The sequence below is a fragment of the Triturus cristatus genome, chromosome 3_1 (genome assembly GCF_964204655.1).
Source record: "Triturus cristatus chromosome 3_1, aTriCri1.1, whole genome shotgun sequence".
NCBI classification, from domain to species: domain Eukaryota; kingdom Metazoa; phylum Chordata; class Amphibia; order Caudata; family Salamandridae; genus Triturus; species Triturus cristatus.
In genome coordinates this window covers 919,111,918-919,136,168 of record NC_140583.1, presented here as the reverse complement: position 1 = coordinate 919,136,168, position 24,251 = coordinate 919,111,918, and the positions used below count along the sequence as shown (strand labels likewise).

Sequence of the window (24,251 nt, the reverse complement as noted above, 5' to 3'; positions counted from 1 at the left end):
CACCTTTGACGGTTGTGGCTACTACTGCTGCTATTTCCCTATTGCCTTATATTTGCCATTTTATTTTGACAAATTACTACTGCAACTGTATGTTGAGTATTTTGTATTTACTGAGACTCGGCTGAGTTTCACAAACTACTCTTTATGGGAAGTTCTGCTGTTTTAGCTTGGCATTGAGTTTTATGCTCCTATGATCTCACTCTTTTCCTTTTGAATCTTAAATCTTCATGGGTTATAGGAACTGTAGGAAGCTGGCTCTCTATATAGTGCACTAAAATGAGGTACACATTGCAGAGAGTACAGTGAATCTCCAAAAGGTATACAAAGGTAAAAGCAGATCATTCTAATGCTCTTTTTTGGTAGTGTGGGTGAGTACTTAGGCTTATAAGAGGGAAGTGCTAAGCATTTGTTGTACTCAGAGAGGGAATAAATGAGAAACACTTAAGAATAAATCAGAGACCAATTTATAAAATATCGATTTATATGTCATTTGCAAGACCAGGAACACAGTTCTAAGGTAAGTACTTTCAGAGTTACGATTTTTAAAAGTTCAGAAAATATTTCATTTTTGTGCGCAATTACGCACCGTTGGAAACAATGAGGAAAAAGCAGAAAAAGGCATATAAAATCAGGCAATGCTTTTACGAAGTTCACCTTCTCGTTTTAGGTTGATGTTGGGACCAAGTCGAGAGTCTCAGCAGGAGAAGTTCAGCAGCGTCCCGGATCAGCTGGGAGTAGTGTGCAGGGGGTCTTGGAAGCTGTTGCGCAAAGACAAAGGGGGCACTTGAAAGTACACTGCACATGAGGACTTACATGAAATTCCGATCGGGCTCCTTTGAGGGTGGAGGTCGCAAGGGCTTGGGGACCACAGGAGCACAGCTCGTTGGTCGGTACCAGGGCCAGGTGCAGAGCAAACAGGTCAGCCGGGCGTCGTGCATCTTGAGGTCCTCACGGTCAGGAGCAGGCAACTTGGAGATGCGATCTCGGGACAGCTGGGCCACTCAGGAAGCAGGTCTTGGGTGTCTAGACGCCCTTCAAGAGGTGCTTGCTTGTGGGGTTTTTTAAGTCTGGTGAAGACTCTTCTCTGTGTTTGACAGTGGGGGTCCGGTACTCCTGGTACTGGTATGCCACGGCTCTGGTAGGTCCTGATGTTTCTAAACTTGCTGAGGAGACAGATCTGACCCTCTGGAGCTGTTGTACCTTTTCTTGCTTCGGTGCTGCGTTGAGGCCGTTGGGTAGCAACACGTCGCAAAAACTGACTTAACTGGATCAGTGCCTGCAGTGTGCAGGGGCGTAATACCTTTAGTCCTAGGGAGCTTCTCTGGGATTTCTTGAAGGCTGCGGGTGTGCTTCGGGGTTCTTGGAATGCTTTCAGGTTTAGGACGACACAGCAGGCAGCAACTGTTGAGTTCTTGAGGCAGCAGGTAGGGTTTGGTGCCTTTTTCTTCTGCAGCAGGACTTCAGTTCTCGTACAGCGTTTTTTTTTTGTCCTGGTCTTCACTTGTTCGTTGAATCTGATGTTCAGGTCTCGGGTGCCACCTAAATACTGAATTTAGGTGTGCTACAAGGGAGACAGGTTGTACCCAATGGGCTACCTACCTTCAGTGTGTCTACATTCTCTAGTGACCACTTTCTGTGGCAAGAAGCACCACCTTAGCCCTGATAGGTTGTTTCTCCACCATCCCAAGATGGTGGAATTTCAGGAGAGGGGTTCACATCGCCTGCCCTCCCACCAAAAGTGAAGCAGGTTAGGGGGCTTGGCTTCCTCCACTATCTGGAGGGTCCTGGGTTGGATTACAAAGGCAGCATCACCTTTGAAGCTTCCCGCCCAGGTATGCCATCCTTTCCTGGTGGAGGTGTGAGCACCTCCGCCCAGAGCAGGCTTTGTCTCTGTCCTCTAAGAGGGCTGGCTCTCACTCCATGAGGTTAGAAACATAACTAAAAGACTCGCGAAAATAAGTCAGGGACCACAACAGTGCTTTGCAGGTTTGCAGGGGGCCCTCTAAAAAGGTCTCCTATGTGAATTTATTTTTTAAAAATCCAACACTGGCATCAGTGAGGATTTATTAATGCAAGATGTTTGGGACCAAACATCTTAGAAATCAGTGAAGCCATCATGGAGCTAGGAAACTTATACTGACAAGTAACCAGCCCATGTAATCCTTATGGCTTCCCTGTGCACTTAAAGTCAGAATAGACTGGACATTGTAGGGGTATATCTGCTCATACTGATATGCCCTCACATAAGTTATACTAAACCCTACCTTAAGGCTAAAGGCCTGCAGTAAGGTGACTTACCTATACCTTATGCAGTGTAGAAGTGCCATGTCAACTCTTCAGATTTCTTGGCACCAAGACATGTAGCCTGCAATGGCAGAATGCATAGCCTTGGTGAGGGGTCCCCTGGTGTTGCACAACCAGTGCTGCAGCACCAGAGGATCATCTTCAGTACCCAGGCCCTAGGTACCAGCGGTACCATTTACTAGGGACTTACAGGGGTAACTGAAGTGGTACCAATCATGGTACAGTGTTTGGGAAAGAGATCTGGCACTGGGAACCTGGTTAGCAGAGACCCAGTGCACTTACAGTTCGAAATCACATCAGGCAAAAAAGTGGGGGCTAACCATGCAAACAGAGGCACATTCCTACAGGAATCTAATGCTCTGATCCGATCTTTAGCATAGGGAATTGGCACTTTATGGGCTTCTCCACTTCTCCATCCTTACCTCAATGACCTTCAATACATAACAGAACAGTGATCTACATTTAAGACATATAAAAACAAAAGAAATAAAAACAACCAGTATGAGGCAGGTTGAGCACAACATTTACATGAAGAACACATAGTGTAATCCATTGGAAATAATATATATAACATGCTATCCAGCAATACAATATTTAAACTTCTCAGGTTGTACAACCACTCCACCAAATCTTGTAATGATTTTAGGTTGTGTCTGAGTGCCATTACAGCGATTAAATGTATTACTTGATTTTTTAATCTATCCATTCTTTTTGATGAGATTTCTGTAGACTTATTTGATTTATGGACTAATCACAATTAAAACGACCAAAAGAACTTTACTAATCTCTTAAAGAAAATGAAGGCTTTTGAAACTTATCTAAACCCTTATCATTGACTGAACTTACATGATTAATGAAATTTAAGTTTATGATACATGATTTGCTCTTTGACTCGTAATACGATATTCAAAGACCCATCACCGGAGGAGAGAAAGTTCCAGTGCAGAAACAAGGCCTAACCCTACAAGTTATGGTAAATTGGTAAACAAAGCGTATGTCTTTGAAGAGAGAAAACTATGAATTTTTTGGGGCCCACTACGTGCTATCAAAAGTTTTTAGTAATCACCAAAAACCCTCTGTGGCTGCAAGATAACCAAAACCACCCTCATCTTGCACTCATCCTTCCGCCATCACAAGCACTGCAATCCAAGACACAATAATAGTGGCACTGTGGCCATTCACCCTTGACACCAAAATGCTTCCCAAATAGGCCCAAAGCAAGTTGAGCATCTTTCCAACGAAGCAGGACCCACAGTGTACCGTGCTACCATCCATGAATGTACTATGGTGCATCACAATGGGTTATGAAACCGTCTTGAAATCCAACTAAAATGGAATACAATACACAATTCCAGTGGCTGCTTGAAAACAACAATCGCCCCTTTGAAAAAGAAGCATCTTTATGTTATTGTAAAGAAAAACTAAACAATGTAATATTAAAAAGCCTTCTTTTAAGTTACGATCAAATGATGACATCTCAGGGTTCAGTTGACATCAATAAAACACTCTACTTAGGTCTGGGTTTTATAGGTCACCGGGACCTGTTAACAGTCTAAAGGGCCTGCAAATCACAGATAAATGTAAATTATTCTCTACATCCTACATATGTAACGCAAGTGCTCATGAAATAAATTGTGACAACATTAAAAAACTAGAAAAAATTGCTTACCCCGAGACCAACATCTGTCCATCACTTGAAAAAGCACAAGAAAGTGCTGGAGCTGTGTGTCCACTTAAAGTACATTTAAGTTTTAGGACAAATCCTAGAGGCAACGTAAAGCAAAAAGGATTTAAAACTACATTTGATGCAAAATTGTTGCATTGTGCAATTGATAACCACAACCGGGTATTATTATTAAAGTGTAGAAGGGAAGCGAGTCCTATAGTCTGCTAATTAGTTCTGCTGAACTGGGCGGAGTGGTATAAGGTCACACGAGGCTTTCCAGGAAACTCTACACTGCTCTACAGCTAAAACTATTGCAAACACTTTCTCACTGGTGACGTCCCAGGCTTTACTGTGTATGATACATTCAGATTTTATTCTGAGATAGAAGTAGAGGATTGTTACAAGACGGAACCCTGTGCTGATGGATCCCAAGCACAAATAAATTGTATTAAAATGATGTCTAACTTACAAAAACAATAAAGGAATAATACGTTTTGCAGCAGAAATGTACAATGTGAGAATATTACAGACTTAAAATGGAGAGGAGCACTCAGAAACTATGTTATTCCGAATTAATATACAGACCTGAATTAAGGAAAACCTTTAAGCCATTATTCATGTTAATAAATGTCTAACTTAGTCTAAGCAGGAAAATGGTATTGATACCATAAACTATGGTACTCCTTAGTGAAAGGCCATTTATAATTCCATCTACATCTCCTAGAAATGCTATGCACTAGCATCCGAGAACAGGTTTCGCTATTGGCTTGGTTTCTATCATAATATTTATAAAAATTTGCCAATCCTTTGCCACACATTTATAAAGCTGAGAAAGAGACCTTAATTGTTTAGCTTAAAATATTTGGAAATTGACGCTTAACCTCACAGTAACTTGTAGAAAGAACTCATAAGTATGAAAACAATATCTGTAACGTGACTCTTAAAATCCCAATTTTGAGGTCTCGGCCTGACGTAAGCAGCGCATGCGCTGCCTCGCCAAACGAGGCAGCCGTGTCCCAGCTCTGCCGCTGACCGCGGCCCCCACAGGGGGCCACTCGGCGGTCGGCGCCTTAGTGGCCCCGGTCACCCCTCCCCACTCTCTCCTTCGGGGGGGGGGGGGGGGGGGGGGGGCAGGGACGCAGACTGGTGCCCCCCCTCCGTGTCAGGGCCGGAAGTGACGCGCAATGCGCGTCACTTCCGGGCCCAGGTGTGAGGGGGAGGCTATTTAGCCTTCCCCCACCCTCACTGGCGACCTCTTAGTCGCCCACCTCGCTTTTTCGTCGGTCGCCGAACCGTCTCGCGGGGATCGTCGTCGGCGTCGCCTTTGCTGAAGAACTACGAAATACTTGTGGTGAGTTGCCGGATTGCCCCCTCGCCCCGGCCCTGTCCCTGGGCAGTACCAGGAGACGGGGCCCTGTGGTCGGAGTACCACGGGCGGGGGGGGACCGTGCACAGAGCAAGGCTCGTGTTTTTTAAGTTTACGGGAACTTGCGAGAGTTGGGGGAGGCTGTGTTTTGCTGCGTGTTTTTCCGCTGCCACGGATGACTATCGTTGGTGGGCGCAAGGAGACGATGGCGGGACGCAACCCGCCGACCTTCCCCCCCCCCTAGCTGGCTTCCATCTTAGGTTTGGGGCATAAGCATGTTTCTCCTCGGCGCAGGGAAGTAATGTATTATATGTTGCGCCTAGGTTCACTGGTTCTATATTCCCGTAGGCGGCGGGTATGGGAAATTGTTCCGGTGCCCCCCGTTATATGCCCGCGTCAAGCGCCATATGTGACGGGTTTCTGGTTCCACTACTGGACCGTGCGTCTGGTTCCGGCCGATGCAAACTATGTCCCGCTGTGCTTTATGGGGGCTTTGTAGGAAGTGATTTAGATGATAGTCGTGCACAGCTCCAAGGTAATCTTTAGGTTAAAGGCGTGAATCGTGCTCCTTCGTTTACTCCCTGCTTTGGAGTATGTGCTATGAACTGAGGAAAGCACTAGCGCTGATCAGTGCTAGTGTCACAAAGGGCACTGATTTTTGGTGTGCTGGATTCACCAGCAAATTTTGATCAATAAAGTTTTCCAAACTTGAAATTGCTCTTCATTGCAGTATTTTATTCATACTTATGAAAATATATTCATGGAAGTATTCAATAGTTTATACTTGGTATTCAATTCCTTTTACAACAATCCATATGTTCCCAACAATCCTTATATTCCTGTTCCAATGCATTTCGGCCTACTGGCCTTCATCTGGGAAATCTATGAAACAAAGAGTGGTATCTATCACTAATAATTCTTCAAAAACAAACAATGTTTAACTCACTAAATCTTTGTTATATAATATCTGGTACCATCAAGTGATATACATACTATGCTACGTTCGACAATTGAAGTAGCCATTTACATTTACGCGTACGGATTATTTTCCGATGTTAAAACCAAATGTATGCGTGTTTTTACTGCTGTTAACTGGAGCCTAGTAACGTTACAAATTAATCTCGCAGTCAGATTGGCTAGCGCTGCGCGTTAACTAACAAGCATTCGTTGACGCTTTAAACCAATGTTAACAGTTCTAATGTTAAACAGGTTCAAGTTGCCTCGAGTGGGCTGCAAGCATTAAATGTAACGTGGTAACGTTACTATTTCAACTTACAGACAGGTTAAGTGGCGTGGCATATTAGCCGACAAATGTTTGTAAGCGCTTAAAGCAAATGCTCGCGGTTCCGATATTAAATGAGTGCAAGCTGCTTCGGGTGGGTTACAAGCTTTTAAACGTAATTCCTTCTTACCGAATATGCAGGAGACTGAGTTCTATCAGCGCTGTAAGCAAAACGTTCTCAGCGCGATGCAAGTTGGCGTGTGACGCGTGTGGGCTGTACTACGATGTTTTAAAGTCGCGCATGTATCAGTTAAAGGGCCAGTGTCTATATGTGTGTTTCATACTAAGCAATACTAACACTTAATGGCAATGATGATAGTTACAATATATTATACCACGGAAACAGTGTATCATAATGTACAATTAACATAATCATGACAGAATATTAATAGATTTATAAATAACAACTAAATTCAGTTCTTTCATTTATCCCCTGAGGACGCAGGGTTTGCAAGTGGAATATCCAGTGATTTTCACGTGTCAATAAAGTCTTTCTATTATCTCTCTCTTCATTTTTTTCCACAATTTCCAATATGCATGCTCTGATCTGGTTAATCTGATGATTTTGTTCAATAAAATGGTTGGCAACCGCTGATTTAAACACTTTTGTTCTTATATTGCTTTAGTGTTCAGTTAATCTTGTTTTTAGTTTACGTTCAGTTTGTCCCACATAGGCTTTTCCGCATGGGCATTTTAGCATATAAATAATGTTTTTTGTGTCGCAGGTACCATTAACCTGTAGCTTGATTTTATTGCCCCGCATGGGGTGAGTGATGGTGTTACCCTCCATGATATTGTTGCAATTACTACAGTTTCTGCATGGGATAGTGCCTTTAAAGGTTATTAAAGGTTTTGTGAGAGTAGGTTTCTTTATGATTTCACCGAGATTTTTAGCTCTGGTAAATGCAAATGTGGCTTTGTAGGAAGAGCAACGTGTTTCAGGCAGTTTCCCAGCGTGGGGTCAGTGAGAGTACCTGACCGGGCACGTGTGGACGAGGAAGGCGGACTTAGCCCGCTGAATCGTGGGGCTGCGCAGGGTCCGAGAACGCGCTCGAATTGGCGGGACGAACGCCCATCACGACTGTACCTCCGGACCTCCGGGGGGGTTTGGCGTAGCGAAAGTGACGGTAGTTGGGTGGTATTTCGGGCAAATACCTTATCAACCCTCGCCAGCGTGGGTAATTTTAAAGCGCTATAATATCTGCGAGTGCGCGTTGTACAAGTAAGCAAAAAGAATGGTAATTTGCCAAGTACGTTTCCCGCGTTTGGGTGCCTCTGGTGGGCACGCAATGTGTAGCGCTCTCGGAGCATCGGGACATCGTGTCCACATCCGTTTCCTGAGCTCCTGCTCCCCGTGCCTGAATGCGTAATGTAAAGCGCGCCAATAATTTACTAGCGGCGAGTGCGCGCGGTACAATTACGCTAAATGCGGTAATTTGGCAAGTACGTTTCCCGCGTTTGGGTGTCTCTGGTGGACACGCAATGTGTAGTGCTCTCGGGGCATCAGGACATCGTGTCCACATCCGTTTCCTGAGCTCCTGCTCCCCGTGCCTGAATGCGTAATGTAAAGCGCGCCAATAATTCACTAGTGCACGCTATATAAATGCGAATGAATGAAGAATTGCCGCGTTCGCTTCCCGAGAGACAGCAACTTTGGGGCAACTGGCCACCAGGAAAGTACAGTGGTGTGGCGCAGGCGAGCGCCATGTTGCTTGCCATGTTCGAGGTGGGGATAGGGGTAGAGGCGAGCAGGGTGTGCGTGGTTAAAAGTGATTGGTATGAACACCTGTTTACCGCCTCCCGCGCCCACTTGACCCCCACCCCCCCTTTTTTTTCTTCGTTTCAGTCGCGCCTTTTTTCCTGTTTGCCTATTTCTTGTGCTTATGCTGGTTTCTCTTTCAGTACATTCGTCCGCTTGCGGTGACTGGAGGATTATTAGGTGGCAACAGAGAGACGCGAGCCAAACATCCTCCGTATTCGGGGCTCGGACGGGAGTAAGTACGGGCAGGTGGGGGAAGGGGGTACCGTTCGGAGTAGCATGTGGCACTCTGGAGCAACGAATCTGCCTCAAAGGGGGCGAACAGGCGGTTAATTTTCTCTCTTTACCAATTGCAGATAAGAGAGAGCAACTGTTAAGAGATGGACAGCCAAGGATTATCCCCCCCCCCTTTTCACACCAGGGACACAGGTTGAGGAGTCCGTGCCGGGCACTTCGGAGGAAGCCCGGATTGCCGCCTTCTTGGAGCTGACAAGGGCCAAGGGTTTAGCCTGGGCAACTGAACTATTGAAAGCCAGTACCCCCCCAGACTCTGGGATAGCGATGGACGTTCCATCTACAGATAAGGATGTAGGGGAGGGTGCGGGCCCGTCTCGGTCGAAAAGAATTCGCCGGCCCACGAGCAAAGACTTTCCGGTTGAGCAACCGCCGGCACGAAATAGAGCGGCTCCCCTTCACAGGGCCTCAATGACCCCCCAGGCGGCGGTTGGTTTGGGGACGGGGACGAACATCGGACTGCCTTGCCCTCCCCAGGCGACATTTGCATCAGCAGAGGATCTGGGTAAGCTTTCAGATACTTTAAAAGACTTCATGGCTGAGGTCAGATCTGGTCTGTTGCTTGCCAGGTCCCCCCTAGTGGTCGGCCCGTCCGCCCCACCACCACCGAGTGACCCCGGCGCCGGGGGGCTTCACGCATGTCTGGGGTCAGCAGCCGGCTGCAGTGGAACCTCCCCCGCGGCCCCCACCCCCAGCTGCTGCTGTGGCTGAGAACGCGGCAAGTGCGGTCAATCCCGCAGTAGTGGTTCCCCCGGTGGTACCCATGCCGGCACCAACACTAGCCGTTGTGCCTAAGCCTCTAGTTACTACGGCCCCGCTAGTGTCGGGCCGCGGCTCACTCGCTTGGATGGTCCCTTTAGTGGCCAAAGAAGGGATTTGGCGCAGGGAATTTATCGATATCTTCACCCTTCTCATGTATGGGGCGGAGGGGGTAGATACCAGGAGGATGGGCAACAAGGAAGAGGACAAGAGGGTGCGGTATCATTTATATCCCGCAAAAAATATTGTGACCTGGGGTCAGGCCTTTGCCATCTTTGCGGCAGTAATAGTGGAGAAATTCCCAGACGAAGGGCCAGGTCTCTTCCACTATGCAAGCGTGATTACAGAAGAGGCTGCTAAGGGTGGGGGCATGGGATGGTACCACTATGACTGTGACTTCCGCAGACAGAGAGCAATCTGCCCAGATCTTGAGTGGGACCAGTTGGAGGTCCGTTTATGGGTAAAACACATGGGCAAGCATACTGAGGGGTCTACGACAAAGTCAGGTACAGAGAGTGGTGTAAAGAGCAAAGAGAAAGAGGATAAACAGGAGGGGAAATGGCAGAACAGGAAGTCCTTTCGGGGCGGCCGTGGGGGGGGTCGCAGGCCTGGCTTTCGGGCACGGTCTTCTGGAACTTGCAGGCTCTTCAATGCAGGGTTCTGCTCCTGGGACAAAACATGCCGTTTCTCACACAATTGCAGTGTGTGCGGGGCACCCCATGCCGCCACCGTATGCTCCAAGCGCGACACTCCCGACAAGCCTTCCTCGAGCAAGTAGCCCAGGGGGGGTTCCCCCTCCTGCGCTCTGGCCCCCCGCGAACACATCTGCCAGCGCGCATGACCTTGCCCCACACGACCATGTGAAAGAGCCCTCTCCCATCAGCGTAAAGAACCTCCTCTGCGCACTCCGCGGATACACTAGCAGGGAAGGGTCTCTCATTTCTGAGGGTTTCTTAGACGGTTTCCGCATTCCTTATCAAGGCCCCTTAGTGAGCAGGGATGCGGAAAATCAGAAATCAGCTAGGGAACACCCGGAGGTAGTGCGGGATAAAATAGCGAAGGAGGTGTCTTTGGGCAGGGTGGCGGGCCCATTTTCCTCACCCCCTATGCCCCACTTTGTGATTTCTCCCCTGGGGTTGGTACCAAAAAAGGAGCCAGGGGCTTTCCGACTTATTCACAACCTATCACACCCAGAAGGGGACTCCGTGAATTCCTGGCTTGACGAAGGTAGATGCTCAGTGTCTTACTGCTCCCTAGACCTGGCAGTCGACATGATCAGGAGGGCAGGGAAGGGAGCCTGGTTGGCCAAGTCGGATATCGAATCGGCTTTCAGGCTGCTACCAGTACACCCGGACAGCCAACACCTTCTGGGCTTCAAGTGGGGGGACCAGGTCTTTTATGATAGGTGTATGCCCATGGGTTACTCGGTGTCTTGTGCGTACTTTGAGGCTTTCAGCTCCTTCCTACAGTGGGCCTTAACAAACAGGTATGGCATTGAGGGAGTGACCCACTACCTGGATGATTTCCTGTTCATCGGGGGAGCTGACTCGCAAGATTGTGCACGGGCGCTGCAATGTTTCAAGGAATTGGCAGGACACTTGGGCGTACCTTTAGCTCCTGGTAAGACCGAGGGTCCGGCGCAGGTTTTGGTATTCTTGGGCATCGAGTTGGACACGGTAAAGGGCGTGTCCCGACTCCCTGCGGATAAGGTACAGGCCTTGCGTCAGGAGATCTGCGATCTACTGGGTAGGGACAAGGCTACTCTGGGTGAAATCCAATGCCTGCTAGGGACTCTGAATTTTGCGGTAAAGGTCATACCCATGGGGAGGGTCTTTGCCCGCAGGTTAGCAAGGGCAACCGCTGGTATAAAAAAGAAACATCACTGGGTCAAGCTGGGGACAGGTTTGAAACAGGATCTGGTCGTGTGGAGCGAATTCCTAGCCCGCTTTAATGGGACGGTAATTTGGAAGCAGCCCTGGATTGACAGTCAGGAACTTTGTCTTTTCACAGATGCCTCAGGCAGGGAAGGTTTCGGGGCTATCTTGGGTGAGGAATGGTGCGCTCAGGGATGGCCCAATGTTTGGCGCCGGCGTAGGATCACCAAAAATGTTACTGTGCTGGAGCTCTTCCCGATTGTTGTTGCATTACACCTATGGCCAGCGGCGTTGTCAGACAGAAAGGTGGTATTCTGGTCTGACAACATGGCGGTCGTTCAGGCAATTAACAACCAGTCCGCCAGGTGCCGGCTGGTGCTGTGCTTACTAAGGGAGTTGGTCCGGGCATGCCTGCGCATCAATGTGGAGTTTAAAGCCAGGCACATTGAGGGTATTCAAAATGTGGCAGCTGACGCTCTTTCTCGTTTTCAGTGGCTCCGATTCAGGGAGGCCTGGCCGCGGGCGAGAGCGCAGATGACCCCATTCCCGGACCATCTATGGAGGATCCTGCAGTGGGACTGAGCCTGAAGGCGATGGGAGAAAGAGCTCTGGCCCCAGGTACCAGAAAGCGTTACAGCGCCCACATGGCAACATTCAGAGCAACTTCTGTAGCGCTGGGTACTTCAGGGGCTGCGTTGGTGTCCCAGGTCCGAGCATTTCTGGTGTGGGCTAGGGGACAGGGAAAAAGCCGTTCATGGGTAGGCAGTCACTTGGCGGCCGTAAGCCACGACACCAGGTTGTCTGGCGGCGCGGATCCCACTAACTCCTATCCCATCCGGGCCGCCTTGAAGGGTTGGGCTAGGGAGGAGCCCAGGGCCCCTGATAATCGAGCCCCCATTGATTTCGAAATCCTGAAAGGCATGCTAGGGGCTCTCGAGCTAGTCACCTACTCTCATTACGAGGCCACGCTGTTTTCAGCCACATTCTGCTTAGCATTTTTCGGGGCATTCAGAGTCAGCGAGTTAGTGGCTAGGTCCAAGGTCGACTGTTCAGGGGATGCGCTGGCAATTTCAGATGTGTCTATTTCCGGGTCACTGACCATTCATTTACGCAAGTCCAAGACTGATCAGGCGGGGCGGGGGATCAGGGTGGTTCTTCAGCCCCTAGGTGACCCCAGGTTCTGCCCAGTACAATGGGTAAAGGCGTTTTTGGAGCACAGACCGCCCGGCCCTGGTTATATTCTGTTGCATTCGAATGGTACCCCCGTAACTAGATACCAGTTTGAGCAGGTAATCAGGGCCAGTTTAGCCAGGGCGGGGCTCGCCCGGCCGGACAGAAGGTATTCCAGCCACTCCTTCCGCATTGGCGCAGCCACCGCCGCTCACCTGGCGGGATTAGAGGCCGCACAGGTGAAGAAATTAGGGCGTTGGGAATCTGATTGTTATAAGATATATGTTCGCCCGTGAGGCAGCCTTTAGTTAATGTGTTTTGTGATTTTATAGTGTGTATCGATGGAATCACCCTTTCTGATTAAATAACTTGTGTGTACACCATGTCTCCTCTTTATTAGGACGAGTGGTGTGGGTGATCGGGCATTCATTTGTCGCCCGGGCTGCCCAATGGGCATCGCACCGGAATTGGATGCGACACTTCTCTCAGACCAAAGTGGAATGGATGGGGGTGCCGGGGATGAGATGGTTCGAACTCAGGAATAAGATCGAGCAGAGACTAAGAGCACACGGATCCACCTTGCCCCACCTGTTGGTGATCCACCTGGGTGGGAACGACCTTGTTACCCTAGGGAGACGATTGCTGCTATTAGCCATGAAAAGAGACTTAGGGGAAATCTGCAAGCGTGTGAGATCGTGTGGTCGGAGATCATCCCCCGCAGGTCCTGGCGGGGGGCTAAATCCTTAGAAGCGGTAGAACACTCCAGGAGGCGCATTAATGGAGCAATGCGTAAGTTCACGTCCCAAAGGGGTTTGGGCTTTCTTCGCCATGAGATGATTCGGGGGAATGTAAAGGGGTACTTCGACTTAGATGGAGTACACCTCTCCCAAATAGGCATGGACCTGTTTTTATTGGATTTAAGCGAAGCATTGGTGAACAGAGGGTGCAGGTAAGAGCTAAGTTGGTGGGGGGCCCTGGCTGCGACGGTTAGCCGCCTCCAAGGCTGTGGCGGAGTTACAGGGCGATCTGGAAGCAGGCCGGTACAAAGGGTACCTCTGCGCGGCACCACGTGGTGCCTGAGCCAAAACGAGGAGCCTCCAGAGAGGTCCCGGAAGCCGGTCGGCGCCCCGCTAGGCCTGCGGGCGGTTGTGGGCCTGAACAACCGGGGGCTTGCTATGCGACGCTCCGCCCCGAGAGGGGGGGGTGTGAGTAGAATTTCAACGGCACGTGATCGTAAAAGAATCACTTGGGGGCAGCACTTGTGGGTCGTTCCCGTGCTGCCCGGCTCATCAGGCGGGCAGGTGAAGTAGATGGCCGCCTGCCCTTGGATCGCCCGTAAGATAACCCACCTATTACATATCCTGGAATTATGTAATAAACCTGCAGCATTTGTTACCCACTTACAACTGTTTCTTGTGTTTTCATTGGGTAACCTAATTTGGGGGAGGGGGGAAAGCGGGGTGCCCCTGGGGGTACTATGCCTTCAGTTCTCATTCGTGCGCGTCGTTTGGCGTCACAAATGATGCCAAAGGCAGTGCAATGATTGCACTGAAGGCATGGCAATCATTGTTTGTTGCTATCCAGTCTCTTTTTAGCCATGCCCAGCGGGATTGGATCTCTTACCCACGGCGTGACACAGCAGGTTTGTTTTTAGCCTGCCGCACTTTATACTTTTATTCCGGGTGGAGCGCGGTGCCCGCTTCAGGGGCACCGCGCTCCATTTAATTTACTTCTTTGTATTACTTTGATCGTGTATTTACTTATTACCGCGCTCTTTGTCATTTATAGATCGCGGCCCACCTCGGCCGCACTTGTTTTAATGTGCCGTAGGGGGCTGTTGTGTTGAGTTAGGCGCAGCTTCCCCCCTCCAACTCATCTGGTGTACCTCCCATATCCAGGCACAGGTGACGTAATCTTCCCTCCTCAAGGCCCCCTGTGGCTGGCACGGGATATGTCCATGGGCTCTGCGCATGGCTGCCCTGGCTGCCTTTTCCTAAAGTTAGACACTCGTGAGCACAGGGTGTTTGGGAGGGGCTGTGCCAGGCTGTGACAGATGAGGCCTGGCAGCAGGCGGGCGCCGCCCAGAACTGATCACTTCCCTGCACAGAGGTATTCACGCACCTGACGGCACAGGGGGAGAGGCTGCCGGCAGGGTAAGAAATATGCCCTTCAAAGAAAAATGTACCGAACTAAAGGCAGATCCGGTGGGCAGTGTGAAGAGCCCAAGTGGTGAGAGGGCACTGGTGGGCAGTGCGAGGAGCCACAGGTTCTAAGCTTGGGATGAGTGGGCAACGCGAGGAGCCGCGTGTGATCTGCTGGGAACTGGTGGACAGTGTGAGGAGCCACAGGTTCTAAGCTTGGGATGAGTGGGCAACGCGAGGAGCTGCGTGTGATCTGCTGGGCACTGGTGGACAGTGTGAGGAGCCACAGTTTGTGAGCTGGGCACGAGTGGGCAGTGTGAGGTCCTGCAAGTAGTGAGCTGGGCACTGGTGGGCAGTGTATGGTACCGCAAGTAGTGTGAAAAGCTGGCAGTAGCAGGCGCTGAACATCTGGCACTGGAGGGCAATATAAAAAGATGGCAGTGCTGGGCAGTATGTGGAGCTAACAGTTTAGGGTATTTTTAGGAGCGGACAGTGGGGATTCGGGGGTGCACTGTGCCACTGGTGGGCACTATTTATAGCTAACACTAGTGAAAAGGGTGAAGCGCTGACACTGGTTAGTGGTGAGCAGGAATTACACCACTGGGAGGTTGGAATGATGGGCATACAAATGACGGAGCGGAATGCACAGATGCTCATAGCGATTACTAGTGGCTGAGATTCATTCAAGCATTCCACCCGGCACTTATTTGTGTGCCCCGGTTAGAGGAGCTGGTATCTGGTGGGCACTCTGAGAAGCTGGCACTGGTGAGCCTTTTGAGGAGCTGCCCTGTGAGAAGTTGCCAATCGTTCTCATTCTTTTCTTTAAGATAATGTTAATCTGATGCGTACAACATCAGGATGAAACATCACAGAAACACGAATCACACTGAGGGAGAGCAAAGATAAAGTTGCTCAGAAATTTAGAGAATTACCAGAGCGCTGTAATAATGTTTCGGTCACAAAGGCCCCCAATTAGTTACTTCCTCAAGATATAATCGAAAACCTCAATGTACAATTATCACTTGTGATTTAAAATAACAGCTGACGATGCGAACTGCTTCATATCTCCCAGATGTTTCAAAGTCTCTTCGGCACTTTACCCCCTGTCATAGTAAAGTAAGAACCGAGTGTGTCTGCACCAAAGAAGGGGGTAATCCGAGAAGGGCCAGTGATCCGGAGGGCGACGTGTGCCAGGCCAGAGTTAAGGATGATGCAAGATGGGGAATAGATGTCATTGGATTGAAAATGCAATAGGTCTCGCCTTTGATTAAGTTAAAGCCATTTGCTTTGCTAATGGTATTGTATAGCAAAGCAAATGGCTTTAACTTAATAAAAGGCTAGACCTATGCATTTTTAATGCTTGTTTTCAGTTGTCCTCGAATCCCATTTTTTGGATGGCCGGACAGGAAATTACTTTTCGAAATGTTTGTAATTAAATCAAAGTGGATAAAAGAATTAGACCGGGGGAAAAATTGCTTTTCAAGTGGAACTCTGACAATATCTTAGGGGACAGAGGATGGATAGGTTTGCAGCACCGCTTTTGTGACGAAAGATGGTTTACAGCTCTGAGGTGCAAGATGATAATGTCAAGAAGTCACCGAGGCTGTTCAACTGGAAGCACGTTTATTGCAGTGTGCCAGGACGTATCTCCATCTAGCTCCAGTCCAGTGATAACTGGACTCCACTTTCCAGCACTCTAGAACTCTACCCAGTGGTTAATGTGTAAATAAAAAAAAAAAGTGCTGGGGCTCTCGTCAACAGGCAGCTTGCCCCAGCCCATCTCTCCTGTTAACGCTGTCTAAAACAGAACCATGAAACCATGAAAGTGGGGAGAGGATGTGGCCTAATTGCCAGAGCTGCAGACTTGGAACCTGGTTCGAGTCTGGCATTGGCTCAACATCCTGTGATTCTGGGCAAATCACTTAATCTCCCTGTAAACTAATGTGTCCTTAACTGGTGCTAATGAAAAACTCCAGTGTTTATTGAATATGTGTAGGTGCTAAGCACCAGAAACCACGGCTCAAATTAAGCACTGATTGCCTCTACTATTTTCCAGAAAACTCATGCCACTTAGCTCGAGCGACATAGGCCATACCACACTTCTCCGCCCTTAACTCAATAACCTTCAATACATAACAGAACAATAACCTACACTTCAGACATATAAACACTAAAGAAAGAAATACCTAACCAGTATGCGGCATGTTTAGCACAACACTTACATGAAGAACACATAGTGTAAGCCATTAGAAATAATACATTTAACATGCTATTCAGCAAAAAAATATTTAAGCTTCTCAGTTTGTAGAACCGCTCCTCCAAATCTTGTAATGATTTTAGGCTGACTCCGAGTGTCATTACAACCATCCATAGATTCTTTACTCGCTCTGTGCTAAAACGCGCCTTGATCAAGTCCAAGTGCTCTAAAACTCAACCCATCTCCTAAACAACCTATGCCACACAGCTCGAGGAACACAGGGCATACTACCGATAGCGTTAATTCATATAAAGTCTCTGGTTTTAATGTTTTATGAAAGACCGAGAAAGGGCTTTCAAAGTCCCAAATGGATGCAAGCCTTTTTATCAGGGGAAATACATGCATCAGAGTTGAAGAAGAACTTCCTGGCCTATTCCCGAAGATGCCAATGGACACCAAATAGGCTTTGTGTTGCAACAGCTTAATTGCTGTGCCAGGATGCTTTAAGGAACCTTAACATCAGTGGTCCCAGCGGTTCTGTGGTTGCCAAAGGGCTCCAGGCGAGTTGGAGAGCTGCTGGCTACCCGCGCGTTTCTCTGCCATTATGGTCTGTGGACTATAAATCCTCAACCACTGTAGAAATAACTCAGTGAGAGAGAAACTTATCCAGCACACCCAAAAGCGGAACAAACCCATTAATTCCCTAACAAACCAATTCAGTACAGAATGAAAACAAGCACTGGCAAAGCCAATAGGATTCACCTATTGAAAACCTGGATTGGTCAAAGAGAGTGGGGGGCTGTGTGGGGAAAGGCACATTAGAGAGGAGCACGGCGGTGTTTCCAAGGTGGACACAACATAATAGAAAGAGCAACACTGATCGCAGGGAGGTCTGGAGGTAGCAAGGGGGAAGCAAAACAGGGAGAGAGCAACATGAAACATGGGGGGCTTGACGGGGGAGAAGCACAGGAGGAAGACCAGACATAGAATGTGGGAAAGACACGATGGAGAGCACGGGATGGGTTTGTGGGAGAGAAGAACACAAAGAAAGCAACATGGATCATGGGTTGGGGGACACATACAAGCTAGAGACAACATGAAGTACTGGGGCGTGGGATTTGTGGGGAAAGCACATGAGGAACAGTGCAACAGAGCATGGGGAGTGTTTTGTGGGAGGGGAATCAGAAGGGAGAGAGCAACTCAGAGCTGGGACCAGGAAAACACACATGGTAAAGCATAACACGCAACGCCTGTGGTTTTCGTGGGGGACAAGTACATAACAGAGAGAGCAAGACTGAGCATGGGGAGGTTTGTAGGGGGAATCATACAAAGGAAAGAGCAACAGAGTACAGGAGTATGTTGTGGGGGAGAAGCATGCGAAGGACAGAGCAACAAGCAAAGTGCATAAGCACACACAGAAGAGAGCGATATGGAGCGCAGCAGCAGGTGGTGTGGGGGAAGGATGAACTGTAAAACACATGCACTCACATGGACTGCTTTACGAAGAAGAAGAAAAAAGGAGTTCCCTAAAACTGAGTAGTGGAGGGATACAAGTCAGCCAGTTAGAAATGGACAAGTATTCCCTGAATTACAACAAGTTAGATCAAGTAGAAAACTATTTCTAAATAAAAGTGGTCTTGCAGCGCATGGATAGGCATGGCAGCAAGACAAAGGGAGCAGAATAAAATGTTCAGAAGGATAAACCCAAAAAACAGCTCCACAAAGCCAGAAGAACAGGAGAACACCAAGAATGAGTGGTTATACAGAACAGGGCTAGCACAGGTGCCGAAGTAAAAGAGGAGGGAAGTGGGGGACTGACAGATAGGAAGGAGGAGGGGGGGGGGGGGGGGAGTACGGTGAATGAAAGATGTCAGAAAGGGGCACAGGGTCTCCTCCCATTAACAATCATTAGACAATGAGTCATGAAGACATTGATCAATGACATAGAAACAGCCAGAGAAACAGATAAAGTCACCACAAACTCAAACAAGGAGACTGTGTGCAAACAGGTTGAATCAGTACACATTAACACACATACATCTGCTGCGCCGAGATAGCAAACTGACAGAGCCTCTGGGTCTCTATTTTACCTTTTGGAGGACTCAGGGATTAGGGGAATGTAAGAAGAGGGGAGAAGGCACACAGGAACTTCCTTGACTAGTCAAATATGGAACGTGGTAAGCTCTTCCCAGTCATGTGTGCAAAATAGCCTATATGAACAAGTTCCTGTTTGATGGGGCAGTAAGGAATTCTGACATTTCATGGTGAAACCAAGATTTAAAAGGATCTGAAGGACCAGAGCCAAAATGGATGCAGCCCGTTCTCTATATAGTGCCTTTCCGAGGCAGTTTTTCAGGTAAGGGTAGCAATGGAACCTCTGAAGTAAAAGAAGGCTATCATGAATGCAAGCAGTTTTATAAACACAAATGGAGTTGAATTCCAACCAAAAGACAGAATTATTGCTTTAATGGTAGCATAGATCCCATACAACCAACATGTGATTGTCAGTGGTCTCGATGCACAGGTATTGAGTCTTCTGCAAATTCTAGGGAATCATTTAAGATTGACAGGGATCTACCACAGATAGAGGCATCATCTGGTGGTACTGAGACATTTTGTGGCTCCCATTCTGCATTTTTCTCACAAAATTGCACGTATTTGTATTATTTCACTCAATCAACTAAAGCATACTCAAAATTGACTTGCTCCGAACGAGCTATTCAGTCACTTTTATGTCAACAAGGTTTCTCCTTTAGCCACCGTTATTAAATCAGGTTCCCACATAGAACCATACACTGCCTCTCTCACAAGGCATTGAATATAGTTGCACTTGTAATTACTGATTTGTTCAATATCTCCTATTGTAATTCAGTAGTCCATCTAGACTTTAAACAAGCTCTCTTGGCCCCTTCCTTAACAAGCCAACACCAGAGTCCCAGGTTATGAGCAGTTTTATTCCTATTCTGTGGTTCCCTTCGGTCACCAAAATATTTGAAAAGGAGATCAATAGTCAACTGTTTAAGTTCATTGAAGCAAACACTCTGAAGGACCCTTTTTGAAAGGACATCTGTCCCTCTGATGCCCGAACGTTACTGAAGACCTCTGTATTCTTCCTACCAGGGGGTTGTTCTTCCCTTAATTTGTTAAGAGTCAAATGCTGTGTCTAACACTGTCTCACATGAGATCTTGATCCACTGAAAGGCTCAACTCTGCATACGAGCATAGCACTCTTGTAGCCTCTTTCTTTTTTAGGTTTAAATCTTTTTATTGGTTTGATAAACAAGACAAAACAAAATGCATTAGGCAATGATGCCCAACTTGTGGGCCATAAGCAATGAATCGTTACATAGTGCATTTAAAACAGTTCAAAAAATGGAAAAACAGCCCCCTCCTTCTAGTCCTGCCCCTCCACACCCTGTCTTGCCTCCCCCCTCCCCTCACTCCCTCGCTTCGCCCCTGTTATGACCAAGGAAGTATCTAAGGCCTACAGCAGGCAGGATAGAAGCCCTACGGCTGGGTGGAATCTTGCGTTAGTGCAGGAAGTTGCAGAAGGCGCATGTACCTAGGGCAAGTGAGTGTGCGGAATTCGGAGCATAGGAGGGCGATGAAAGGGCGCCACAGTTCCAAAAAGGAAGCTCCGTCACCTTGGAGAGAGAAAGGAATGCGCTCCATACCCAGCACGTACCATAACCTGTGCAACCATTCCTGTATCAAGGATGCCCTATCCGAGCCCCATGTTGACAGTATATTCTGTAGAGCCTTCCCCAGAACTATACCCATCTGCTTCCCTCTGTGTGATTTGCGGGTGAATGTAAATCTATCGGAAACGCCTAGGATAATACATTCAGGAAATCGTAAGAAAGTGGTGTCGCAGTGGAGATCTATTTCATCTATGAACTGTGTCCAATATAACTGACGATTGGGACATTCCCACAGAATGTGCAGCAAGGTGACGACCACTCCACATCCCCTCCAGCAGCGCAGCGCGTGAGTGGGGTCGCTCCTGTGCAGTCTGTAAGGGGTGAGATACCAATATGTCGCTAACTTGGTAGCAGACTCTATGCTAGAGATATTGCGCATGGAGTGCCTAGCCCTATAGTGGATGTCGCTCCATTCTTTCTGGGTCAGTGTCCGCCCCAACTCTGCCTCCCACCTTTTCAGCCATGCGGACTGAATCTCATGTTTGGGAGGTCGTAAGATGTGATAGAGTTCTGTGATGAGTCGCTTGGAGGATTGCTTAGATAATAACCATTGTTCGTAGGGGGTAAGCCTTCTTTCGTCTCCTTAGCGCACCTGGGGTTGCATCACCCAATGCCGTATCTGTTGGTAGTGATACCGCTCTGTTTCGGGCATGGCAAAATCAGCTCTAAAATCTTTGAAAGACATGGGTCCCTAGACCTGTGACCTTGCTGTTCCCAGTGACAAAAAGCCGTCTGATCGAGGCCCAGGGTAAAGTCAGGATTGCTGGTGATAGGAGATGGGAATGTGGTGAGGACGTTGCGAGTGGCGGTAGCATCCCAAGCGTTAAGAGTGGATCGCACTATTGGAGAGCCATATAGACCGGAAGGTCTGGAAGCTCTACAGAGAAAGTGAATCTTCCACAGAGACTGCCCAGCCAGCGCTCGCTCCATAAAAAAGGCAGTGCTTCTCAGACTCCGGCTGGGCCCACTCCAACAGGCAGCGAATCTGGGTAGCCTTGTATTAATAGTCTAGGTTGGGCATTTCCAGGCCTCCCTCGCCTGGAGATCTAAAACTCATGTCCCTGCTCATCCTTGGTTTATTGTCTGCCCAAACAAAAGAGGAGAACTCAGTCTGGAGCTGCTTCAGCATTCCCGGGGGCAGCTCCACAGGCAGTATCTGGAAATGGTAAAGGATTTAAGGGAGCACATTCATTTTAAGATCTGCCACCCGGCCCAACCACAAGAGGCTGAACGGGCGCCAGCGTTGCAAATCACGCCGTGTCTGTGCTAATATGCGTGTGTAGTTTATGGAGACTGTCTCCACAGTTGAGACCGCCAGTGTTATATCTAGGTAGGGGATCGTTTTTTGATCCCACCTGATGGGGCATACCAGGGCTAAGGTATCGATAGTTTGACGGCTGCAGAGAGAAGCCTAGGACCTGTGATTAGGAGACATTTACACGAAAGCCAGAGGCAGAGAAAAACTTCTCCAGTTCCGCACGAAAGGCCGGAACAGATGGCTCAGGGCACTCGAGCATAGCGATGAGGTCATCGGCATAAAGGCTAATGGTATGCCGTTCCCCTCCAAAAAGGCCCCTACTGATCCGCTGATTTTCCGGACCTTTCTGTGCCAGCGGTTCCATATAGAGGGCAAACAGGAGTGGGGAGAGTGGGCAGCCCTGTCGCGTGCCCCTCACTATCAGATTGGTTTCAGACATGTAGCTATTCACTTGGACAGTGGCTGAGGGGTGGCTATACCCGCTAAGCACCCACCTGCGGAATCAACTGCCAACCCCAAACCGCTCCAGGGTGGTCTCTTAAGATAGTACCACTCGCTCCACTGATTGTCGGTACGCCCGGTCTAGGAGGTGGAGTAGCCTCCTAGTGTTATTGCTGCACTGCCTCGTTGCTACAAATCTAGCCTGGTCAGGTTCAATTAGTCCAGGCATCAACGGGCCAAGCCTGGTTGCCAATATTCCAGTACAGATCTTAAGGTCGATGTTCAACAGGGAAATAGGCCTATACGAGGCCCAGGGCCTACCATCCTTTCCGGGCTTGGGCAAGACTACCACTGATGCTATCAGCATCGTGGGGGGCATTCCGGAGGTATCTCCGATTGCTTTGAATAGCCGTGTTAATATTGGAGCTAGGATTGAGCATAAAGTTTTATTTAAAAAATGGCTGTAAACTCATCGAGGCCTGGTGATATGAGGAGCTTAAACCTTGCAATGGCTGAGATTACCTCCTCGATTCAGATCGGGCTATCTAACAAGGCGTACTGATCAGGTGACAGGCGCGAGTGTGTTATGTCCTGAAAGTATGCAGAGGATTTTTGCTCTGGTATTTGCTGTGCAAAGTAGAGATTGGTATAAAAATCCCTGAAGGCTCAAGAGATGTTCGCCTCTCGGGAAAGTTCTGAGCCCCCCCCTCGTCTATGATCAATGGGACCACCGATCCTTGGCGTTTCGCTCAGAGTTTATGCGCTAGCAAGCGACTACATTTGTCTCCTCCCATGTAGAACATGTGTTTGAGCCTGAGGGCCGTGAATTTAGCTCGTCCAGGTCCAAGCTAGCGAGTTGAGCTTGTGCATTCTTTAGTTGCCTCCGTTGCGCCTGTTCTCTTGTGTAGCCCCTCTAATTCAGAGACCTGCCGTGGGAGCTCCTCCCTTTTCTCTCTACGTATCTTATTGTCCGAGGAGCATTTGGCTATTAAGTCGCCCTTGGACACCAATTTGAGTGTCTCCCACAGGGAAACTATGGATGTTTCAGGGGTGTCATTCTCAGCCAAGTAATCCTGTAGCGTCTTAGTGAGGCGGGCAATTACTTCAGGACGGTGGAGGAGAGTGTCTCTACGCCTCCACAAAAAGGATGGGCGAGAGGTAGGGGGAGATATCAGGGTCATGGTCAAAGCTACGTGGTCTGATAGCGCCTGAGGCTCGATAACCGAGTCCTGTATGAGGGGAAGGAGAAATCGGGACCCCATGAAGCAATCTAATTGGGCATAGGTGCCTCTGGAGTGTGAATAGAAGGTGTAGGGGGGTGAAGGTGGCGCCACATGTCGGATAGCCCCAGGTCGTGTAACCACTGCTGCGTGCTGTCAGAGAGAGCGCCGGACTGTCCCTGCCTCTGAGCCAAATGGTCCAGTTGACCATCGAACACAATATTCAAATCTCCCCCCAGAAGTATTTGCCTGTCAGAGGAGGACGTCAAGTTGGCCACCGCCTCTTGTAAGAACGCCTCTTGGCCCTCGTTGGGGACATAGATGGTAGCCAGCGTGAGCGACCCCACAGTCAGAGAAAGCGCCAGAAGTCTCCCCCTGATCTCTAGCACCTGTGCCTCCACCACCCCAGGGAAAGAGAAGGAGATGAGAATGGCAACTCCAGCCCTTTTAGCTAGGAGGAAAGAGAAATATTGCTGAGGGAAGGCCTTAGAGCATAGCCCATGTCTATCGCTGCGCAATAGGTGGGTCTCTTGTAGCAAGCAAATGTGAGCTCTGGAATTCTCCAAATAAGACAGGATGGCTCTGCATTTAACAGGATTATTAAGCCTTTTCCCGTTAAGGGTCAAGATTTTAATACTCATCCGGGCAGGTGGAGGGGATGTGGTGCGAAGTGATTGATGTAGGACAGAACAGCATTCGCCTTTCAGGCCTGTGTGGGGCAGCTTCCATGAGGTCTTAACTAGGTCAGTATAGCAGGCGGGCAGACAGATCAACAGATATGTGTAAGGGAGGAGAGGGAACCCATAACATACAAGAGAA

At 48.7% G+C, this 24,251-nt stretch overlaps 1 protein-coding gene across 2 annotated transcripts in view; it reads right to left on the bottom strand.

Moving 5' to 3' along the window:
- Positions 1-24,251, bottom strand: part of WDSUB1 (WD repeat, sterile alpha motif and U-box domain containing 1) — a 445,966-nt gene that overhangs the window by 184,053 nt on the left and 237,662 nt on the right. For both annotated transcript variants that reach the window (XM_085645497.1, XM_085645498.1), the window contains exon 5: positions 3,974-4,067. In XM_085645497.1, coding sequence (XP_085501623.1) covers positions 3,974-4,067 — 94 coding nt within the window. The remainder of the gene's footprint in view (positions 1-3,973; positions 4,068-24,251) is intronic.